Source organism: Bos indicus x Bos taurus, chromosome 7 (genome assembly GCF_003369695.1).
Source record: "Bos indicus x Bos taurus breed Angus x Brahman F1 hybrid chromosome 7, Bos_hybrid_MaternalHap_v2.0, whole genome shotgun sequence".
NCBI classification, from domain to species: Eukaryota; Metazoa; Chordata; class Mammalia; order Artiodactyla; family Bovidae; genus Bos; species Bos indicus x Bos taurus.
Genome location: NC_040082.1, coordinates 91,619,299 through 91,642,074, shown reverse-complemented (window position 1 = coordinate 91,642,074; position 22,776 = coordinate 91,619,299). Strand labels below are relative to the sequence as shown.

The 22,776-nt window shown below is 54.2% G+C and overlaps 1 protein-coding gene across 15 annotated transcripts in view; it reads left to right on the top strand.

Moving 5' to 3' along the window:
- The window catches only part of PTPRS (protein tyrosine phosphatase, receptor type S), a 110,953-nt gene that overhangs the window by 58,852 nt on the left and 29,325 nt on the right, over positions 1-22,776 (top strand). For 6 of the 15 annotated variants that reach the window (XM_027547357.1, XM_027547350.1, XM_027547353.1 and 3 more), the window contains exons 5-13: positions 175-363; positions 2,312-2,320; positions 4,105-4,122; positions 6,983-7,093; positions 8,844-8,855; positions 17,888-18,157; positions 19,024-19,605; positions 20,617-20,750; positions 21,026-21,170. In XM_027547357.1, coding sequence (XP_027403158.1) covers positions 175-363; positions 2,312-2,320; positions 4,105-4,122; positions 6,983-7,093; positions 8,844-8,855; positions 17,888-18,157; positions 19,024-19,605; positions 20,617-20,750; positions 21,026-21,170 — 1,470 coding nt within the window. The remainder of the gene's footprint in view (positions 1-174; positions 364-2,311; positions 2,321-4,104; positions 4,123-6,982; positions 7,094-8,843; positions 8,856-17,887; positions 18,158-19,023; positions 19,606-20,616; positions 20,751-21,025; positions 21,171-22,776) is intronic. The other 9 variants (XM_027547361.1, XM_027547351.1, XM_027547355.1 and 6 more) reach the window with 3 other exon arrangements.

Below are 22,776 nucleotides of genomic sequence, written 5' to 3'. Positions count from 1 at the left end.
CTCCCAGCAGTTACCACAGTTGCCCACAGACAGAGGAGGAAACAGGCTACAGGAGATTACCCATCCAGGCAAGGGCTGTCTCCAGGGCCCATCCCCAAGCCCCACCCTGGAGAGACAGCTGTGCAATAATTGTATCTCTGCTGTTTTCCCCATCACCCACCCCCGCCGCCCCAGAGGACCAGCTGCCCCCCGGTTTCCCCAACATCGACATGGGCCCCCAGCTGAAGGTGGTGGAGCGGACGCGGACGGCCACGATGCTCTGTGCTGCCAGTGGTAACCCGGACCCTGAGATCACCTGGTTCAAGGACTTCCTGCCCGTGGACCCCAGTGCCAGCAATGGGCGCATCAAGCAGCTGCGATCGGGTGAGCGCAGGGGGCCAGGAGGATGGCAGGGGGAGGGCAGCATCTCAGGGCCCGCGCCCCGGGATCTGAAGGAATACAGAAAGGCAGCGCTCATCTGCAGCCTCGGAGGGGAGAGAGGGTGTCTTTGGAGCCGAATCAGTGGGGATGTAATAAGGTGGAGACTGACAGGGGGTGATGGGGAGCTATGGCAAGTTCTTCAGTGCCTGAGTGGAGCCATAGCTGACTCAGATATGCACAGTGATGGGGGCTGCTGAGACCGTGGGGGCAGAGTGTCCCCAGTACCCAGGCAATGGGGTCCTAATGGGGTACAGAGAGTTGCAGGTAGTGGAAAGCCAGAGGAGGATAGGTATCTCCTGTGCCCCTGCACTGGGGACACAGTGGGGGACAGACAGGCAGAGGTGATGGGGAGCTGTGGAGGGTGTTGAAGGAAGGCCATCTTCAGCATCTGAGCACTGGCTGTATAACGGCACGGTCGAGGTACTGGGGAGCCATGGAAGCCGGCAGGGGAAGAGTGTGTTCTGAGCTGAAACAGTGGACGTGTCCTGTGAGGATATAGTGAGGTCCAGACAGGTAGGAGCAGAGGCGAGCATAAAGCAAAGGCTAGAGAGTGTTTCCAGTGCTGAAGCAGTGAGCATCTGCAGAGGAGATAAGGGCATAGACAGGGAGTGTAATGGGGAGCCACAGAGGGCTGCAGAGAGACAGCATCTCTAAGACAGGCAGTAAGGATGTGATGGGGCACTAGTTGGTCCACCCAGGCTAAGGGGGCCTTGGGACGGAGCACAGGGCCTGGGCCACCTTAGGGCTAGGCACTTCCGCATTTGTGTTTCAGCACAGCAGCCCCACGCCCCGCCTGTGAGCCCACCTGTCTGGGGAGCTCTGTGTGCGTTGTGTCTGTTGTCACACTGCTTCACGAACCTCTGTGTGTGTGTGTCCAGGCTCCCCACATGTCCCGACTTAACATGTAGGCCATACCATCGGCACACAGGTTGCCCTCCCCCTGCCAGAGCAAAATTTGTCCGCGTGCATCTCAGCCACACGTGTGTCTGCGTGACAGCCCCTCTCACGTGCATGTCTCAGGCTGGTCCTTGTGTATGCACACATGTGCACGGGCACTCCTGCGTGCTTTGGTCCATTCGGAAGACGTGTGGGTGTACCCCCTTTTTCCCTTTCCCTCTTCTCTGAGGGCCCCCACCCTGCAGCCAGTCTTGCCTGAAAGCCTCTCCATCATTCTCAGCGAACCTCCCCCGCCACTCACTGCCCAGCCTCGTCTTCCGAGGAGTCCCGCTTGCCTATTTCCTACTTTCTGCTCCCCCCCAGCAAAGACCCAAAACCTCAAAAGGGGCAGATGTTAAGCCCAAAATTTCTTCCCTGGAGAGACGTGGACCTCACCCTGGGAGAGATGTAGCTTTCCCGGTGCCAACCTGTCTGAGGATATTTGCAGCTTGCGGGGTTCAGCTGGAGGAGTGGCGGCAGCCTTGGGAACCCAGTTGCTTCTCTGCTGGTTTCCACCATTGTCACACCAGTATAATGACATGATTGAGTGTGGACCCAGGTGCCCGGTCACCTGGGCAGGTCCTCCTCTCCGGGTCTCAGTGTCCTCATGAAATGTGCCTACTCCCTAGCGTCACTGTCAGGGGCCCCTGACAGGCTGCTTGGCCCTACCAGGAGCTCAGTGAACATCAGCTGCTTTAAAAATCATCATCAAGGGGCTTGCCCGGTGGTCCAGTGGTTAAGACTCTGAGCTTCTACTGCAGGGGATGCAAGTTTGATCCCCGGTCGGGAAACTGAGATCCCACAAGCCACGTGGCGCAGCCAAAAAAAAACACATTGTAATCAATCTAATTATTATTCCAACATCCCCTCCCATCCTCAGAGGATACAGGCTTCTGTATAACCACCCGTTAACGTTCCTGTTCTCTTTTCTTGTCCCTCTGTTGTAAACGTTCAGAAACCTTTGGTAAGTTTAATTTCTTCACCATGTCAACAACTAACGCCCCCCTCTGTGTCCCCTACCCCACCTCCTCCCCTCAGACTAACAGCCACCGTGATGGTAACTGACCCACTCCACGTGGCATGTCTACTAACGTCTCCCCACCCCCACCTCCACCCCCTGGCCACTGGCCCTCCCCTTCTGGGCACCAGGGGGCTGCAGAGAGAAGAGCCTAAAAGGAAAAGAGGAAAAAAGGACAAAACCACAGGGGACTCACTGGAGCTTCATACGTAACATACCCACCCCCATCCCCCTTGCCAGCCCTTTCTGGGCCTTGACGCTGCTAGAAAATATGAAGGTACAGAAATTTAGGGGCTAGATGTAGGGGGAATGTTCCATCTGGGCTACTACTGGGTGCATCTTGTTCTCTTTTCCAAGCATCCAACCTGAAGCCCCTGAATCCAACTGCTGGGCTAATTCTTACTAAGGTGAGAATGACCAATACTGACCCACAGTAGTAACTTCTCATCCTCCTCGGAGCAGAAGGCAAAACAGCCTTTAATACCCTTTCTCCATGTGTGGTCTTCCTCTCAATATAGTGACCATGGGCTATTATGGCCATCTTGGGAAGTTCTGTCCTTCCCTCTCTGGGTTCTGTCACCATAGTCTTAGTGAAACAGCCCGAGCAGGAGCTGACCTAGATTCCCACTGACCCGAATTTCTCCTCTCCACAGTACAGCCTCTGGCAAATTCCCCTTCCCCCTCCTCTCGCCTCCTTCCTCTGTATGAAGAGGGGGAGTGGCCCCATTAGACTGGGGATTTTCTAAGAGATAATATAGGACCCTCCTAAAAGTTCTAGAAGGGCCCCAGCCTGGGAGGCCGAAGAGCTGGGTTCAAGGCCCGCCCCTGCCTCGGACTCATGGCGGGACAATTCTTGGAACTTGTGGGCCTCAGTTTGCCCCTCTGCAAAATAGACTGGGGCCAGATGGAGAGAGGTGTGTTTTCTCTGCTGTGGCATTGGGGGTTATCAGCTGTCATCAGCACAGGGGGGGGGGGGGGGCCCATATCACTCCTGAGGATGCAGAATTCTAACCAGGGGCTACCATGTCTGGTTTCCTGAGCGGTCCCAGCCCCCAGAATCCATAGAGAGGCACAGTCCTTTTCCTTTTTTCCTTTTGGAAATTAGAGATGCTGCAAGGCCCTCCTCCTTCCCTCCATCCCCTTTCACCACCCTCCCCTGCCCCTCCTACTTGGCCTGTCTGTAACATCTTCCCTTTGCTTAATTAATGCCCAGTCCTGGGGCACTAACCCTTCTCTCCACCCTATCTCTAACAAGATTCCCAAGACCCGCCCCCCCACCCACCCCACCCTGTTGTTCCTTGTCCCTCCCGAGAAGGAATCTAGGAGGGGAGGTCATGGACCTTCCGCCCTCGGCCCAGAAGGAAGGCAGCCGACAGTGCCAGGCCAGGCCAGGCCAGGTACCTCCCTGAGGCAGAGCCACGCCCCTCTGGCCAGTCCACAGGGGCTTCTAGACTCAGCCCCTCCTTCCCCAAGAGATTCCCGCCTTCTGTGGGAAGCCCTCCTGATTGGCAAGCCTTCAGTGCCCATCCTCCTCCTGGAAGCCTTGCCTCGTCTTCCTGGACAGGGCCTGCAGGGTCCATAGACCCAGGGCTGCCTACCTTAGCCCCCTCCCAGCCCTGGGGGCCAAGTGGACAGGCCTGGCTGGTGGCCCGGCCCCGCCTCCCTGGGGCCCCGCGGCCCCCCAGGACTGCCTTCTGACATTCACCTGACTCTCTCTGCTTCCCTTACAGAAAGCACTCCGATCCGAGGTAAGAGGCTCTTTCCTCCCCACCCACCCACTCACGGTCTCTCTCACTGCCCGCCCAGCCCCCAGGCTCCACAGGGGGCTGCCCCAGGCCCCCCTCCACATGTCTCCTCCTCACCCTGCCCAGTGTCCATACAGTCTCTGTGTCTGTGTCACCGTCTGTGGCTGGGGGCTGAGTGTGGCCATGTTGGCCCCTCAGGTCACCTGGCCACAGGGTGTTATGTCCTCCGGAAGGTGCAGTGCCTCCCATGCCCACCCAGAGCGCTGAAGACTGCTCTGGATGCAGCCCTCATCCGTCTCTAGCCTTGGTTTTCACATCTGTACAATGGGTGTGCAGAGGAGGGCCTTCCAGCTGTGGAGCTTAGATCTGGGTGATGTGGTATGGGTGTGGGGGTCCAATTCTCTGAGGGAGCAGAGAGTCTCAAAGGCAGCCCCACGGAGCTGCCCCAAAGTTAGACTAGAACAGGCCTGGGTGGGAGCCCTAGGGAAGAGTCTGAGTCTGGTCCTGACTTTGCCATGAGTTGCTGTGTGACCTGGAGCAGGTTCTATGCCCTCTCTGGGCCCCCATAGTGGTATCTGCCTGCCTGCTTCCCTGGAGCCTTGAGATTGGTAGGAAGTGTTACATAGGGACAGAACCCTAATCCACAGCCCCTAGAGAGAACTTCCCCATCTGTGGGTTCCCCCCACTTGTGTGGGACAACCACAAACAAAGCTGAGGAGGGGTGTTTATTTGGGACCACGCACTGGATTTTTGGATTCCTGGTGCCAGGGACTCTAATCAAAACCTGTGATCAGAAAAAGAAAAGAAAAAAGTTTAAAAAACCAAAAACAACCAGCTGTGATTGATATTGAAGGTATTCCCTCATCTTCATGTTACTCATAAGCAACAAGTTACAGGGTCCAGGCCTGTGATTCTAACAAACTTACAGATAGTCAGTTTAATTAACTTACGAAAATGAAAACTTGGGTCCAGGCCTTTGGTTTCAAACATACTGTGGAAATCTCTGCCTCATTTTTATTGGTTCATGGGTGATGAAGTATTTGATCAAGGCCCATGATTTCAAACATACTTAGAGATGTTTGCTGAACTTCACTTACTTGCGAAAATGAAGATTTCTCCCAGACCTGTGGTTTCAGATAACTTCAGGGAAATCTTGGCCACATTTTCATTTACTTGTGAACACTGTAGTGTCCATGGCCTTGTGCTTTCAAACACTGTTAAGAAGATTCATTCATTTTTCACATGTTCATGGGAAGTGAAGTCTTTCATCTGGACCTGTGACTTCAGACATATTGAAAGAGGTAGTCTGCCCTGGTTTCATTTACTTGTGGGCACCAAGCCCCTTTATTTGGGCCTGTGATTTTAAATATGCTTAAGATGGAGCTTCTCTGTTGGTCCAGTGGTTAAGACTTCACCTTCCAATGCAAGGGGTACGGGTCTGATCCCTGGTTGGGGAGCTATGATCCCACATGCCTCATGGCCAAAAAACTAAAACAGAAACAATATTGTAACAAATTCGATAAAGACTTTAAAAATGGTCCACATTTTTTTAAAAAAACTTTAAAAAATCTGCTTAAGAAAATTGACCACTTCTTCAAATTCTTTATTGACTCATGACCAACAAATTCTTTAATCTTGTTTTATGATTTCAAACACATTGGAGGCATTTCAGCCTCAACTTTATTTGTGCAGATTAGAGGTTTTCCTTTAGACTTCCGATTTCAAACACTTGAAAATTCTCCCCATTAACATCTGAGCACCGTGGACTTGGGTCTCCGTCTATGATTACAAATACACTTAGAAAACTCATTCACTTGTGGATCCTGAATCTAGACCCATGGTTTTGAAACAGGTCCATGAATTCAGACTGATTGATGTAGATGACTGTAAGTCTGGGGAAATTCATTCTTCAATTCGTTTCAAGTACAGAAAGCTTGGATCCAGCTCTTTGATTTCAAACTTACTTGATGTATTGCATTGGCCAAAAAGTTCGCTCCGGTTTTTCTGTTACATTGTATGGAAAAAGTCCAATCGAACTTTTTGGCCAGCTCAGTATATCACTCTCAGCATCCTTTGCTTTTGCTCTCATGGAGAGGGTAACCCAGTTCTGAAATCTAAGCACCCTTGAAGAAATACAACCCTGTCTCCATTTACAAGCACCGTGGGCTTCGAGGCCTGTGATTCCAAACATACTTGAAGAACCCAGACCGCATTCACTTACACACTGGTTGAAACGAACAAGCGACCACCAGCTCCCTGAATTGGCACCTTGGTTTTTTTTGTTTTTGTTTTTTTTAATTTTATTTTGTACTGGAGTATAGCAGATTAACAGTGTTGTGATGGTTCCAGGTGGACAGCAAAGGGACTCACCCATATACATATACATGTATCCATTCTCCCCCAAACTTCCTCCCAGGCTTGGTACATCACTGGAGGTGATCCCTTCAGTGTCAGGGGCTTTGGAGCAGCTGCTGTGGATTGGGACCGCCAACCTGCCCTCCACCTCCCCTTGGCAAGCATCATTTGGCCCTTTCCTAAATGCACCTCAGTTGGCACATATTCCCCCCATGCCCCAGCTTTGTCCTTCAACGTGGCAGTCATTCACAAGGTCCCAGCTGAGGGTGGAGGATTGGCCAGGCATGCGGTGTGTTCAGGATGGGCCAGAATTGGGGTGGGGAAAGGCAGGCAGCCAGGGAGGCCCTGACCCAGTGGGGGCTTCTAGGGTGACTCAACTTTTCTGTCTGCCTCTCTGGCCCAGCCCAACCAAGAGACAGGCTGGACGGGACTCTGGGACAGCCCTCCCGCCATTCCCCCAAGCCAGGGTCCCCCCTGATGGGCCAGGCCTTGTCCCCTTTTCCCACAGGAGCCCTGCAGATTGAGAGCAGCGAGGAGACCGACCAGGGCAAGTATGAGTGCGTGGCCACCAACAGCGCCGGCGTGCGTTACTCCTCACCCGCCAACCTCTACGTGCGAGGTAGGGCCCCCCGCCCCCACCGGTCCCCTTCCTTCTCGGGCTCACAGCCTCCGGGCTCCCCTGCCCCCTGCAGACCCCAGCAGGCAGGCCCACCCCGGGTGGTGGCTGCGGGACCTTGGGCGAGGCGGTGTCCCTCTCTGGACCTCAGTTTCCTTGCCTGTAAAATAGGGGCAGCTTCAATTCCCCCACCCCCGTGCCTGGTGACTGCTGTCCCTCGAGCTGCAGGACGTTGGGGTGGGGGCAACAGGAGGGGATGGGGCGGGGCCGGAAGGAGGGGGTCTCTGGTGGGCCTACAGGGCCGGGGGAGCCTGCAGGCCTCTGCCCCACCCTGCCCGCCCGCCCGCCCGCCCGCCCATTCGAGTCAGCTTCTGTGGTGTGTCGTGCGGTGCTTCCCTTGCTGTGTGCTCGCTTCGCTTCTCCAGACTCGTGGCCTCGTACCCGCTTCACCGCCCCGCCCTCCAGCGCCCTCAGTCTGAGAGTTGGGGAGGAGTCTTCAAGGCTGCCCCTGCCGGCCCCACAGCCTCAGTTGTCCCCAGAGCCTGGTGCTCTCCCAGTCACCCTCAGAGGAGGATTCCTGTAGGCAGGTGTCCCAGGGTTTGGGCTGAGGCTTGTCGGTTTCCCACTTGGTCACACCTGGAAGCGCGGGGGTCCTTGCCCCGGCACCACCACCCCCAATCCAAGGAGGGCCTGGGAGTAGCCCCTTGGTGTCTCCTCGAAGGTGCCAAGTGGGGGTGCTACCCCTGCTCCTAGATGCCTCTGTGGGACCCCATCTCATCTCTGGGTTGGTTCTCTTCCGTCCTTTCGGAAATATTCATTTGCTGCCTCCTCCATCTCCTATGTCCCCGTGGCTGTTTCTGGTCAGATCTGTGGTGGAAACAGCTTCCACCTGCCAGGAAATGGGGTCCAGTTCATCCCCCGGGGCTGCCCCCGAGTGGCTCCATATCCTTGATCCCAAACCACCCTTCTTTGGACCTCCCTTCCCCGATTTGACACACCAGGCCCCTGACCGTTCTCCACCTGGGAGGTCATGCAGCTCCTCCCTTAGTGGGAGACCCTCAGGTCCTCAGTTCCCCCCCTACCAGACACAGCCCCCACCAGCCCTGAAGCAGCACCTTGGCCACCCTTGGGTTCTGCAGCTCGCCTCTGAGGAGGAGGAGGCGTGGGGGGTGGGGCTGGGGACCTGGGGGCGTGGGTGGGCAGGGGCCACACCTCCGGTCTGCTGCCATGGCACCTCTGGTGAGTTATAGCGCGTCCATGACTCCAGTTGACTGGTCTTCGTCTAACCTGCTTTATTTCTCTGCAAACACCTGGGAATGGGGTTTGTAAGTCTGGCAGGGCTCAAGGAGGACAGTGTGGGGCAGGGTGGGGGCGGGCCCTCTAAGCAGGGTGCACCCAGGGAGGGGGGCCAGCCTTCTGTGTCCTCAGTGCCCCGCCCCCTGGAGGGATGGTCCTTTCTTTAGGGGGTCCGGCCTCCCATCCTTTGCCTGGGCCTCAGACGCTCCAAAATTGAATTAAAAAAAAATCGTGGAAGGCAAATGTAGATCGTGTATGTCAAGGAAAGACGAAAAGGTCGTTGCTGTTCTTTTTGTTTTTTAATTTTAATTTTTTTTTTGGTTTAAAGAAAAAATTCAACAAACTATTGCAGCTTTTAGCCTTGGGAAGTCCTCTTTTTACTCTCTGTATCTCCCCTATTTTTTCTCTTCTCCCCATGTCATTGTGTTCTGCATCAAACCCCCTTTACATCCCTCAGAGCTTCGAGAAGGTTGGTGTGTTTTTTTCTTTTTTACTTTCTTTACCCACATTTTTACATTCTGAAAGTCACACACACACACACACACACACACACATGAAACACACACAGACAGGAACACGGACACACGCAGACATGCACACAGAAAATGATAGAAAAATGAACTTAAAAAAAATGACAGAATGCGAATAATGAGCTGAAAGCCAACAAAACAAAACAAAAAACTGCCAAGCGAGAGCAAAAAAAAAAAAACCCAGAAAGACACGAAAATCTCAGCCGCGCCCAGCCCGGCCTAGGGCCGGCCGCACACATGCGATGCTTGCATTGTGGTCGCCTATATGCATCCTTTGGTAATGTTGTTGCTAAGTTTTTTGCACTCCTCGTCGTCATGGTAACTTGGGCCTGATGCATGCTGGGAGAATGTAAAAATTTCTCTGCATGCCACTCTTGTCGATTCGGTTTGGTGAATTCCCAACGCCTTCTGTTGGAGTGTTTCTCGTCTTCCGTTCCGTTTTTCTCCTTTGGTTTCCTTCGTTTGTTTTTTTTTCTTTCTTTTTTCTTTTTATTTAGTTATTAATTTTTGGTTTCGTTTTGGGGGAAAAAACCGATCAGTTCGTTTTTTTTTCCCCCTCCCAGCCCCTTTACCCTGCTCCTTCCCCCATCAAAGCGTTTGGTCTTTGGGTCTGTCTTGTGTTTCCGTGCTCTTGGGTTTCGATTTCTTGGGCTGAGCTGTTGTGTGGTTGTTCTCCAAACGCATTGTGATTTAAAAGCCAGTGTTCCTGTCCCAACTACCATCCAGGAGGGCGGACGGGGTCCCACAGCTGGGATGCTGGGGCAGAAAGTGACCACCTGGGCTCAAGAGCACAAAGGAGGTGGCTTAGACAGATGGTGGGAGGTCAGAGCTTGGGTGAGGTGTGTGAGGAGAGAAGCCCAGTTTGTCTGACCTGACTGGCCAGCTACCTCTCTTACCCAGAGCTAATGCCTCTGTTCTTCAGGATGGCCATGTTTGAAGGGAGCTTAAGCAGGCACATTCCCTTCCTTCTGCCTCAGCATGAGACCACCTCCCACCTTCCCAGACAACCCAGAAACAGGCATTGGAAGCACAGCTGAATGGACAGCTGGCATGTTGAGTTCTTGTTCAGTAGAGCAACATGTCTAAATATGAGAAGTAGCCACCTATAAATGGACCATCCTCCCAAAATGATGCATGCTTGGCACATAGTCAGTGCTCAGAATGATAGCTGTTGTGATGACTTTCTGTGTCCTGACTGGGTACCGATATGGATCCACCCATCGGAAAATGCAGCATGATAGACTTTGGCCAACTACTTGGCCAGTCGTTCTGCCCTAGTGCTATGCCTCCGCCTCATAGGTGATGCTGGCTGCTTCCCCCACCACCTCCCAGACTCCCAGCCTAGTCACAGGCATCTTTTGTCCAGCAATGCAGCATGGTCACTTTCTGAGTACCTACGCATCAGAACTGTGGAATTCTGGAGAAAACCCTGGGGAACTTTGGGCACAGCCCCTCCCTCCCTCTCTCTGCCTCCCCAGCTCTCCCTCTGCCTCTCTCTCTCTCTCTCTCAGCTCTCCTTCTGTCTGTCTGTTTCTCTCACTTTTGAAACCTTTGGAGACACTCGCTCCCATCTCCTCTTCCCTCCCTGAGGACAGGCAAGCCTTTGAGAGCCCCATTCTAACCCCGAATAGAAAACCTGCCCCCTATAAAATATCTATTTAGATTTATAGCCACTGGCTCCCAGCTGACTACCCAACATAGATGACATTTGAGAGCTGAGACCAGCCTGTTTGGGGTAACCTTTTCCTCTCACTTGCCCCTCACCTGCCTTCTCTAAACTCCCAGTGATTAAGTTCAGGGCCGAGTTGGCAAGAAGATTTTAGATACAGTAATAGGGGATTTATTTTTCCTGTCTCCTTTTGAATCCAGAGTAAGAGCTGCCAGGCAGAACTCTCCAAAAGATGTAGGAAAGAGGTCTCTCAGCTCCTTTATGAAAGCTGGGTCCCAGTGAATTGAAACTGAGAGGTGGCTGAGGGTCCCTGAAGACCACCTGGACTTTGGGGGCAGTATAGACTAGTGGTGAGAGCACAGACTTTCGACTTGAGGAGACCCAGATTCAAGTCCTGCCTCTGCCCCTTCCTGGCTGTATGACCTTGGGCCGGTCACTTGGTTGCTTGGAGTCCCTATTTCCTCATCTGAACAATAGGAAGAAGCATCAGTATGCCAAGCTCACAGGATAGTTGGGAGGAGTCCATGAGAAAATTACTATTCGTTTATCCGGTGCCCTGTGTCGTGTGTGGCATGTAAGAAATCACAAGGGAGATTGTTGTGAAAATAGGGAAATAGAGTTCAAATAAATGGTCTGAGCAAGTCATTTCCCTTTGGGAGCCTCAGTTTCCCCATCATTTATTTCACAGATACGTCTTTTGAATAAGATGGCTTATGGGAAACTGCTTTGGGAAGAATTGGAGGGCAAAAATTAATTCATTTGCTCAGAGCTCAAGTTTTGCTAATGCTTTTCGGAGCTCAGCCCATGGTCTCATTTTTTCCTGGCTGCAACCTCAATCCCATGAGATCAGTGGTCTCCCCAGATCCACATCTTTCCTCTTACTCCCTGTCACTCCCACAGGAAGTTCCGTGGCCAGAGTGTCAGAATGGGGCAAAAAAAAAAAAAAATGGAGGGAGTGCCAGTGACCCAGTTTGGGTGTTAGGCTACCCTTGCAGATACATACCAGCTCAGCAGAAGAGAAGAGCCACCTAGCATGTTCTGCCCTGAGAGCTATAAGTGTTTACACCGTTGCCAAAGCAACCAGTCCTGGGAATTAGTTGCAAGGAATCCCCACCTTCAACCTAGCTCTTCCTTCAGTTCACAATCTCCAGCTTCTACTGACCCTGGGTGATCCAGGGGGTGGAATATTCAGATTTACCCTTCTCCTAAAGTCAGTTGCTAACATTCAAAGGACCCAAAGTCAGATCCAGGTCCATTTTTTAAAATGCAGCTGGCAGCTGTAATCACAGAACCTCCCTAAGGAAAATGTAGCTCAGAATTACATTCTCCCTGGCTGTTGATTTTCTTTAAAATCATCAGCCTTTAAGGTGTGAATGAGTGGCTGAAGATGGTGTCTTTACCGTTTGGTCTAGTAACATAGCATAATTGAACCCTGGTGCACAGGACCCAGTGAAACGGTGTGCCACCCGCCTGATGACACGGGAAGATGCTAGAGCTGGAGACTCGGGAGAGAACCCTCTACCTGCAAGGGACTTAGGATGTTGTCAGGATTTTAGAAGGAGCCTGATGGGGATAATTTAATGCTGGTTCTCAAATGCTGAACTAAAAGATGGGGACTCAGTATCTGATGCCAGAGGGAGCTCTAGATTGCCCGTTTCCAGGTGTTCTTCAGAACCCTTTATCTGCAGCCCATCCCCAGGCCCCTTCAGATCAATTCACAGCACGGCATTTTGTGGGGCAAATTGTTTTTAAAATTAAATCTCCAGCACCCAAGCCATATAATTGGTAGATATGATCTCCAGGTGTTCCCCTTTCCCCCCTGGCAGCCCCCAGACAGGAGTAGATAGATATTGGGCCTGGAATCACCCATCCCCATGACCTCCTGTATCTCCACAAAGACTACCACTGGGGAATGTTGGCAAGCTCCCCTAGTTCCTGCTGGTCACACCTGGCCATGCCCACCCACCTCATCCTCCACCCCCCAAAGTCCCTGACATGACCTTGGTGGTAGGCAGTGGCAGATCAGAACCCAGCCCTTCTCCTCATCCCACCGTCACCCTGAGGGGAGAGGGGCTCCAGGGGTGGGGAGGCAGGCTGCTTCTCTGTTTGGGCATGGTGGATGGGGGCGGGGGCGGGGCCGTTCCGCAGGAACACTGAGCTCTAGACACCTCTCGCCTGCTGCCTGCCTCACACCCTTTGCATTGCTGTTTCCTCTGTTTTTGGGGGGTGAGGGGGTACATTAGATTACACCTCGTCATTCAGAGAGCCCTGTGTCTCCGGTGGCCGCAGCAAGGGGGCAAGGGGAGTCAGTCAATTGGCAAGACACCGTGCCCCTTTTTGCTAGAACTGGAAAAAAAAAATTGGGAGACAGTACCAAAAAAAAAAAAAAACAAAACCCAATAAAAAAGTATCTGTAGGGCAGTACAATGTCCAGCTCAAAAGGCCGCTGGTCAGCCTGTGGGCCGGGAGTCCAGCCAGGTCCCTCCAGGCCTTGCACTATCTGAGCAGCAGAGGGAGCTGGCAGTGGGAGAGGGGAGGCAGGATGGCACGGGAGGGGGAGAAAGACCACAGGGCAGGCCATGGAGTGGTACCTACCCTCCCTGGGCCATGGGCTGGGGTTCAGTGGAGGGGCTTTGGAGTTAGGCCTTGGACGCCCCTCCCCCTCCCCTGACAGGTGTAATCTAAGCCTGAGTAAACCCCATGGAGGCTGCAGAACTTCTTGGCACCTTCCCCTCCCTTCCTCGTCCTCATTTTGGAGTCTGGAGGAGCACCCAGCAGCTTCTCCCACCCCAAAATGCCCAGCAGATACCCCCGCCCCCACCCCACCCCCTCGGAGCTGCGGCTTGCTGACTCGTTGAGATGTCTGACACTGTTGAGTTCCCTACCTAGTGCTTCAATCAGATCACCTCACTTTTGAGTTTTCCCCCTCCTCACCCTTCCCATCCCCCTCTCCCCTGAACCCCGCCTCCCGCCCCCTCCCCACTTTTTTTGGTTTTTGAGTTACTGCCTCTTCCTGCCTGGGGGAGGGGTCGTCTCCCGGTTGCTTTGATGGTTTTTGAGTTGTTTTTCCATGTGAATCGGGGTTTGAAGCGACCCATCCCCCCAACCCGCCACCCCCCCACCACCGCCCACCCTCCTGATCCCCGCACCCACACGGGTCCCCCCCACTGGGACCCCCCCGGCTACTCGGTGACGAGAAGAGCTGGAAACAAGAACCAGCTGGAGCGTGCTGAGGACCAAGGCTGGTGTGGTCCCCTTATAACCTGCCTGGACCCTCCACTCAGGTCGGTAATTGGGGGCGGGGGTCCTGCGGGGCCACTCCGTCCCGTGGGTTCCGCGCCCACCTTACTCTCTAACCTGCACCTCAAGCTTGCAGCCAGGGGTGGAAAAATGATGTGGGTGGGAGTCAGCACCAAACTGGGCAGAACACAGCGTCAGCCACCCGCCCTTGCCGACTGGGAGGATACCCAGAGGCCTTGTGAGGACCCCCTACAGGGGGAGGTTTAAGCCACCTAGTGCTCATGGGCACAGTCCTCCCCTAAGTCATGGCATACCAGCCCTCTTCTTGCAGCACACCCTTAGAAACCAACGGGGTGGGCGAGAAAGCAAGTGGGCAAAGTGTCTTAGGTGTCAGCCTTTACAGCGTATTGGCAGATCCGTTTAATTGATGGCTGCCGGCCATGCTGGGGATTTGTGAGCACCAAAATTACATTTGTTGATAAATGCCCTCCCACACTTAACTGACTTATAATTAACAACCCTGTATGGCAAGTCTTTTACATGTTCAAGATGTTTGCCTTGTGTCTACTTCTGAAAAGTGTTAGAGGTACCTTCCAAATTATGACACTCCTAAAGGAAGGTATTTTAAGATAAGATCAGATGTGAGCAGGGTCTTTGGGGTGTGATGTTGAGTTTTACACAGGGATAAATCTGGCTCCTACTTAATCTTTAAATCCTAAAGCTAGCTTTCAGTCCTTTTAATGTTCCAGTAATCCCTTTCGGTATAAACCTTTTACTGATGGCTTCTGGACATTTATTATGATGGCTGCTGGATATTATTCAACTGGTGATTATTTAGTTGACAGATGTATATAGGTGAGGTACTTTTGCCCTCTTTGGTATCCCCAGAGGATAAGGACACAAGTGTGGAAGAACCAAGAAGGGACACGTGGCTATATAATTCTTGCTAATTACCATGGTAAGAGAAGGCTCACTTTATCTGGGAGGTAGGGGGTCAGGCATACTGGGTTTTGAGCTCTGGCCCTACCACTTCCTTTCTTTGTGTCTTCCAGCTAGCCCTAGTTCCTCTCTGGGCCTCCACTGCCTCATCCACAAAATGGGTACAAGGTCATTGGCCTCTCAGTTGGGAGGGATTCAACAGATATTCTTCCTATTGCTTTTTTTAAAAAACAAAAAACAACTCTGATTCATCCTGAAACCTCCTTAATGTTAAACATCTCATTGATCTTTCCAGCACCCTGGAAGACCAGAGGGAACTTCACTGGCCCCATGCCCAGGCTGAGCACCTACTATGGTGCTGGGCACTGCCCCAGTCGGCTTAATGACCTCAGCATATCACTGATGGCCTCCATTTCACAGAGGAGGAAACTGAGGCTCCCAGAGGATGAGGGCCCCTTCCCAAGGCCACAGGGCTATGCAACCTCATCAGCCCCCCACCCCAGCCTGGGCAGGTTTTCCTGAGGCCTTGAGGGGAGCACCTTGAACTGTGTGATTAGACTGATGTGGTCTCTGTTCAGCTCTAAACAAGCAGCAGGGAGAGTGTCACTGAGAAGTGGGGCTCCCTGTGGCTGGGTTGTTTTGCTCTGAAGGTTCTTTTGCCTATGAGGCTCTCACCTCTGAGGCCACCTTGAGCCTCTACCAGGGCCCTTGGGTGCTGGGTGGGGAGGCCAGATGCTGTGTTCTGCCAGGGTTGGGGGGGTACCTTCCCGGGGAAGCCACAGCCCTCCTCCTTTCAGACCCCGATTTTCAGCCCCACACCCATTCCATGTTTTTTTTTTTTCTTCTTGCTTTTTGGGTATTTTGTTTTAGAGGGTTTTTTTGTTTTGTGTTTTGAATTATGCCCCCACCCCACTTTGGTTTTTCATTTGTTTCTCCTGGTTTTGTTTTGGACGTCAGTGCCGTTTTCTGTCCTTGATTAATTAGCTCCCCCACGCTCATCCCCCATCGTGTTCTGTTTCCATGACAACGCAGCGTTTGGGCATCCCACTCGTGCCTCGCTGTGGATGCCGGCGGCTGGCCTGGACCGCGTCCGCTGGCTGGCCGGACCCCCCCATTCTCCCAACTCCTCCCGCCCTCCTCCCAGCCCTGCCAGAAAGCTGCCCCCCATCTCAGCGCCCTACCCCGCCGCCCCTCATTCCCTAGTCTGTCTGCATGGCCCCTCTGTCTCCCCTCCCCCCATTCCGCTCCTCTGCTGACACCTTCCAGCTCCTCCATCCTGTCTCCAACGTGACTCTGGACTTTTCGTGGGGCTTCTTTTTCTGAAGGGCTGCCAGCTTTCTTGGTCCTCCCTCCCGCCCCCACAGAGCTCCCCTTCTTCTTCACCTCCTGCTGGAATTCAGGGAACAAGGCTTGAGATTTTTCAGCTCGGAACCCATGCCAAGAGAGAGGAAACAGGGCTGCCTCCCTTTGCCCCTGGAGCCCCCTCCTCTGTAGGACAGGCCAGACCCCTCCAGCACGAGCCCCAGTTTCATGTGAAAGTTACTTTGTGGTCCTGTTTAGCCTTGCTGAGCCTCCAGGCAGTCATCCCTACAGTTTGAGACAAGATTCGTTGACCTGCCCGAAGCTGGGGGCATATCCATGTGGTTTCCTGAAGCCAGGGATAACTTTGATCCAGCTAGAAGGGTTTACCAGTTGACCCAAGTCCTTTCCCCTACAGGGCTACATTTCCCATGGGGCACCTGTGCCCTTTGGCAGTTTAGATGCCCATTCATGCCCACCTCTTCCCCCCCTACACACCCAACCCAGAAACCCATCCAGCTTCCGAAAATGGAGCCCCCCGAAATGCATCCTGCTGCCTTCATGGTCTGCGAGATTGGGACAGAAGGCTGCATTCGCTTTCCCGCTAAGAAATGCACAGGACCTGTCCCTGTTTCTCAGCGTTCAAGTTCATTCCCTCGTTTATGATTCTGATTATTATTAATATCCTACTTATTATTCTGCCAGGGCTGTGATGTGACAATGTGACGTGTCACATTGGGTCACATCCGCTAGAATTAATATGCAGCATTGAAGTGGGCCCCTTCCCCCTCCTTTCTCTCTCTACCCCTCCCTGTCTGTCCTGTTTTCTCTCTTTCTCTCTTCTCTCTGATTCCCCCCATGACTGTGCACTAAAGGCCCCTGAGATCCAGGCCTCTTCGCATTACCCTTCTCTCTCTTCCACTTTCTGCCTCTTCCTCTCTCTCTCTCTCTTTCTCTTCAAACCTCTCTCAACCAACCAACCTATTTTGCATGCTGTTTGTGATTCTGAGAGCTGCATCTATCAATGGAAACTTGTCAGATTCGACAGAAGCTTTTAGAAGGGTTTCTATACCCCCAAAACCACAAAAATTTCATTAGAGTTTCTCATCTTTTCCTGGAGGGCCCCCCTGGGGAAGTGGGCGGGGACCCCGGGTCACCAGGGCGAGTGGAGATGGGAGGGCCCCACATCCTGGTCCCCTCTGCCTGCTGCCCCAGCTCTTCCCATGACCTCCTGTGCCCTCACCCCTCCCATGTGACCTTCCCAGAGCATCCCCCCTCCCCGGCCCCCACAGCCCCAGTCTTCTGAAGTTCCTCTGAGCCGGCAGAGGGGCTGCTCCCTGAAGCCACGTCTGTCAGCAAAGATGAGAAACCACTGATAAATTTTTGTGTTCTAACTGTGCTGTGGACCAGCCACTTTGGTCTCTGAAACCCTGTTGCTATGGAATAATGCTTCATGTCTCTTTTATTATATATCGATACCTCTCTCTATATATTGTTTGTGAAATTACCTTCCTTTGAAGTTTTGGTTTCTTTGTGTTGGAATTTGTTTTTTTAATTTGTTTCTTTTTTTGTTGTTATTTTCTTTCATTTGGAAGAAAAAAAAATTTTTGACTGGGGGGAAGAAACAGCCCTGTTTATATTTAAATTGTTTTCCACTTTTTTTTTCCTTTTTTTCTTTCTTTCCTTCTTCCTTTCTTTCTTTCCTCCTGCTTTTCTTTCTTTTCTCCTCTGCATTCCGTCTACCCATCCCCCCCCAACCCTGTGCATCTCCCTCCCACCACCACCCTCCTCCCCCCGCATCTCCCACCCACCCCACTCCCCCAGTCCGCCGCGTGGCACCACGGTTCTCCATCTTGCCCATGAGCCACGAGATCATGCCAGGTGGCAACGTGAACATCACCTGCGTGGCCGTGGGCTCACCCATGCCATACGTCAAGTGGATGCAGGGGGCCGAGGACCTGACGCCCGAGGATGACATGCCCGTGGGCCGGAACGTGCTGGAACTCACAGACGTGAAGGACTCTGCCAACTACACATGCGTGGCCATGTCCAGCCTGGGCGTCATCGAGGCCGTGGCCCAGATCACAGTGAAATGTAAGCAGGGGCCGTGGGAGAGGCAAATCATCCCTGTACCTCAGGTGTAGGTGGGGCATAATGGTCGAAAAACTTCTGAGTTACTCTTCTGGCTTCAGTCATTCCTGGCTGTGAATAGGACAGTCAACAAATATTTACTGATGACAAATTATTGTGGGCCTGGCCCCATGGAATGAGACCCAATCTTGTTCTACTGAGCTCACAGTCCAAAGTGGGTGATACCATGTAGCCTGGCAATTATGATGCATGCTGATTAGGGCAGTGATAGGGGCCATGGAGCACCACTCAGACCACCAGAATAAAGGTGCCAGTTCCCAGGAAAGCTTAATCAGGGGAAGACTAAAAGTTGAACAGGAATGAGCCAAAACAGATGGAGAACATATCTAAGAAAAGGAAATAGCCTGTGTAAAACTCAGAGAGATGGAGCACTGGGGAGTAGGGAGGGATTACTGACTCGATGTCTCAAGTTTGTGGTGAAACTCAGAGGAGGGTGCCCCCAGATATTTTTTCTAGCTTTGGAACAGGGGCCAGCAGACTACAGTCCATGGACTGAATCTGGCCCTCCACTTGTTTTTATAAATAAAGTTTTATTGACACCTGCCCATTTGCTCACAGCTGGCTTGTGGCAGCTTTTGGGCTACCATGACAGAGCTGAGTAATTCTTAGCACAGAAGCAGCCACCAGCAATGCATAAGCCATATGCCTTGCCAATACCTGCTATAGATGGTAGGCTAGGGGTCATTAAGACAGGGATTACCACCAAAGAAATGATGGCTCTGAGAGGGCAGTCATGTGACTAAAAGTTACACAGCCTTGAAGGTTCACAGCCAGTATGCCTGACATGTGACCTTGCCTCCCACCCACAGCTCTCCCCAAAGCCCCCGGGACTCCGGTGGTGACAGAGAACACAGCCACCAGCATCACCATCACATGGGACTCAGGCAACCCAGACCCTGTGTCCTACTACGTCATTGAATATAAATCCAAGAGCCAGGATGGGCCGTACCAGATCAAAGAGGACATCACCACCACGCGTTACAGCATTGGTGGTCTGAGCCCCAACTCGGAGTATGAGATCTGGGTGTCGGCCGTCAACTCTATCGGCCAGGGTCCGCCCAGCGAGTCAGTGGTCACCCGCACCGGCGAGCAGGCCCCCGCCAGCGCGCCGAGGAACGTGCAGGCCCGCATGCTTAGTGCCACCACCATGATCATCCAGTGGGAGGAGCCGGTGGAACCCAATGGCCTGATCCGGGGCTACCGGATCTATTACACCATGGAGCCGGAGCACCCCGTGGGCAACTGGCAGAAGCACAACGTGGACGACAGCCTGCTGACCACTGTGGGCAGCCTTCTGGAGGACGAAACATACACGGTGCGCGTGCTGGCCTTCACCTCCGTGGGCGACGGGCCCCTCTCGGACCCCATCCAGGTCAAGACTCAGCAGGGAGGTGAGTTGCCTGCGTGATGCACGACTTCTGGGGGATGGGAGGACGGAAGGATGTGGGACCCACGCCCCATGAGGCAGTAGGAGGCAGCCATACGGTGATGTGCCTCTGAGCACACAGAGGAGGCCATCTTACCTGGAAGCCACCACGAGTTTATTTGGCCTTTTTCAAGTATTTTCACGCTGGTGTCGCAATGCAGGAGGGTGTCCTTGAAAACCCAGATTTCTGGCTACCCTTGGAAAAGCCGATCTGGCAAGCCCACACACAGGGCTACAGTTGGTAGGGATGTATCTGAGAAAAGGGGTGTGGCCTCCGCTGGCCTCCCTCTCCTTTGTTATGCCCCTCCCTCATCCATCTCTGAGTTTGAGAACCTGGGTTTGCTGCTCTCACTAGAGCGATCCCTGCCCACTGGATCACTGAAATAACAAAGTATGTTAACCCAAAGTCCTGAAGGCAGGTCTCTCACAGTGTGGGTGAGGGACGGGGGGTAGGGGTGTGCAACATGTAGGTGCCTGGGCCCCAGCTCTCCATGGGTTTCTGGGCTTGGGAACCTCGAGTCCAGGAAGAGTCAGACCACTGCTCAAGCGAAGGGACAGGAGGTTTGGAATTCTGCAGCCATAGAACAGACACAGGGTGGATCTATATTTTCAGTTACGGGCCCCACCAATTTTCTGTTGAATTGAGGGCAGAGGGTGGATGCTGGGGTGCAATGAAAAGGGGATTTTTTTTTTAATGTTTTCCCATTGGCAGCAGAGAGGATGGGGGAGTTGGGGTGGGCGGCTGACAACAACAGGCCCACAGGGGGCTGTCCTGGGAAAAGAAGAGAAATGAGAACAGTGGAGAACATACCAGGAGCATCCAGAACCTCATAACCCTTCTTGTTAGGGCAGTGCTAAGCTTTAGGGAGCTCTTTTGGGGGAGTGTGGGAACCTTGAAGGTTGGGTACCCTATGCTGGTGGACCGCCTCCCCAGCCTCTCCTCGATGATACCAGCCCTCTCGCCTCTCACCCACAGTGCCCGGCCAGCCCATGAACTTCCGGGCTGAGGCCAAGTCAGAGACGAGCATCGGGCTCTCCTGGAGCCCCCCGCGGCAGGAGAGCATCATCAAATACGAGCTCCTCTACCGGGAAGGCGACCACGGCAGAGAGGTGCGTGGGTGGCGTTGGGGAGCGGATGGCACTCGTCCCCTCTCCCCTCCCCAAGCACCCGCTCTGGGCGGCTCTCCTGTCTTGCCCACTCGGTGCCTGAATCTCTCTCTTCCTCCTTCTCTTTGCCCTGTCCCTTGCTACATTTTCCACCTCTCTTTTCTCCATCTCCATCACTCTCGGTCTGTGTCTCTCTGTCTCCCTGATGTGTCTGTCTGTCTGTCTGTCTCTGTCTGTCTCTCTCCCCATCCGGGTCTCTCTCCTCGCCCCTCCCCCAGGTCGCGAGGACCTTCGACCCGGCCACGGCCTTCGTGGTGGATGACCTGAAACCCAACACGGAGTACGCCTTTCGCCTGGCGGCGCGCTCCCCACAGGGCCTGGGCGCCTTCACCTCGGTGGTGCGGCAGCGCACGCTGCAGTCCAGTAGGTGTCTCTTGGACCCCGCCCTGACCTGCGGGGGGGACCTGGCCGGCGCCTGTGCACTGACCCGGGCGGGGCCTGCGCAAGGGTGGGAGGCGCTTTGGCCCATCCCACCTCGCTCCTCCGCCTCGGGCGCACGAGAATCCTCGCTGAGCCCCAGTTCGCCCGCCGCTGCAGTGAGGGGCTCGCTCGTGGACCCCGCAGGCCTCAGTTTCTCCATCTCCCCTGGGGACAGCCATGGCCAGTTTGACTGATGGCACCTTCTCTCTCCCCTGCCTCTCCTGGGTTTGGGGCTTGTGGAATAATGGCCACGTTGCACCCATTTCACAGGCGTTTGGAGGGGTCCATGAGACAGTCGCAGCGTGCACCCCATCCTTGCCAGAGAGCAGAGGATGCAGAGAAGACCCCACCTCCCCAAACTGCCCTTCTTGGCCCCCAAACAGGGGTCCCCATTGGCGGGGGCTGGGGTGGGGGCAGTCAGAACTGATGCCTGGTCCTGGGGGGAGTGCAAGGCTATCCAAAACATAGGGTTCTCGAATTCCTGGAGTTCTTTGCTGTGCCCGCCCGGCCTCCCTGTCACAGAAAGTCACCTTTTGGACAGAACACTGCAGCTGGCTCTGGGCCACACCGTGGCCCCTGCCACACTCTGCACCCCCTCCCCACCTGCTGAGCTCAGGGCCGAGGCCGGCCCCTCCTCCCGCCGCCTCCTTGCCTCCCCCTCCTCCCTCTGCTCCTTCCTCTCTGCTCAGTCTGGCCCAGGTGGCCCCCGCCGTGGCCCCCTCCTTCTCCTCCCCCTGTTCAGTCAGTCATGGGGGTAGCTACCCCAAGCCTATGTTCCGGAAGCCGCCTTGGTGTTCAAACCTTCAGGCAACCCCTAGGCGTGTGCGCACAGGGGGTCACGGGTCAGTCGAGAGACGGCAACTCCGGCCAGAGAGTCTGAGCCGCTGGAATCAGGGGCTTCCTCGGAGACAGCACCCCGCCCCTCCTCTGCCCCCTACCCTCCTCCCCGCCCTTCTGGGGCCCAGCCGAGCGCTCCGCAACTCACAGGCGTGTTTGTGCGTGAGGCGATCAGTGAGGGTGTCCTGTGGCTTGGGCAGCCACGTGAGAGACCGGCACAGGTGCCGCGAAGGTGAGTACACGCTGGTCTCCAGCGAGTTCACAAAAACGGCCCACCCTGCGTGCACCCGCTAGCCTGTGCCAGTGTGCTGGGCTGTGCAGACAGTCCAGAGCCCAAATTCAGCCCCTAAACTCTTCACCTCGCTGCCACTGCTGAGAGGCACGCCTGTCAAGGAACCGGGAACCTGGAACCATGCCCCTCCCCAATGTGCGCGTCCACGCCACTCCGCCCCCTCCCGAGAAGTCACGCAGGTTGGGCCGGATTGTGAAGGAGGCGGCCGCCAAGGTCGTCAAGAAAGCGGTTTGGCCCATCCACACAAACCTCCGGGGCGGCCCAGGGCAGGGAGTGGGGGAGAAGGGACTCCCCACTTTGCACCCCAAGACGGTTGGGGCGCAAGAGAACTGGCAGCCAAGACGCAGGGCCAGGCGTATGCCCCCCCCTCCGCGGGGAGTGCGGGCTTCTTAGGCTGAACTCAAGGGTAGGTGGAGGCCA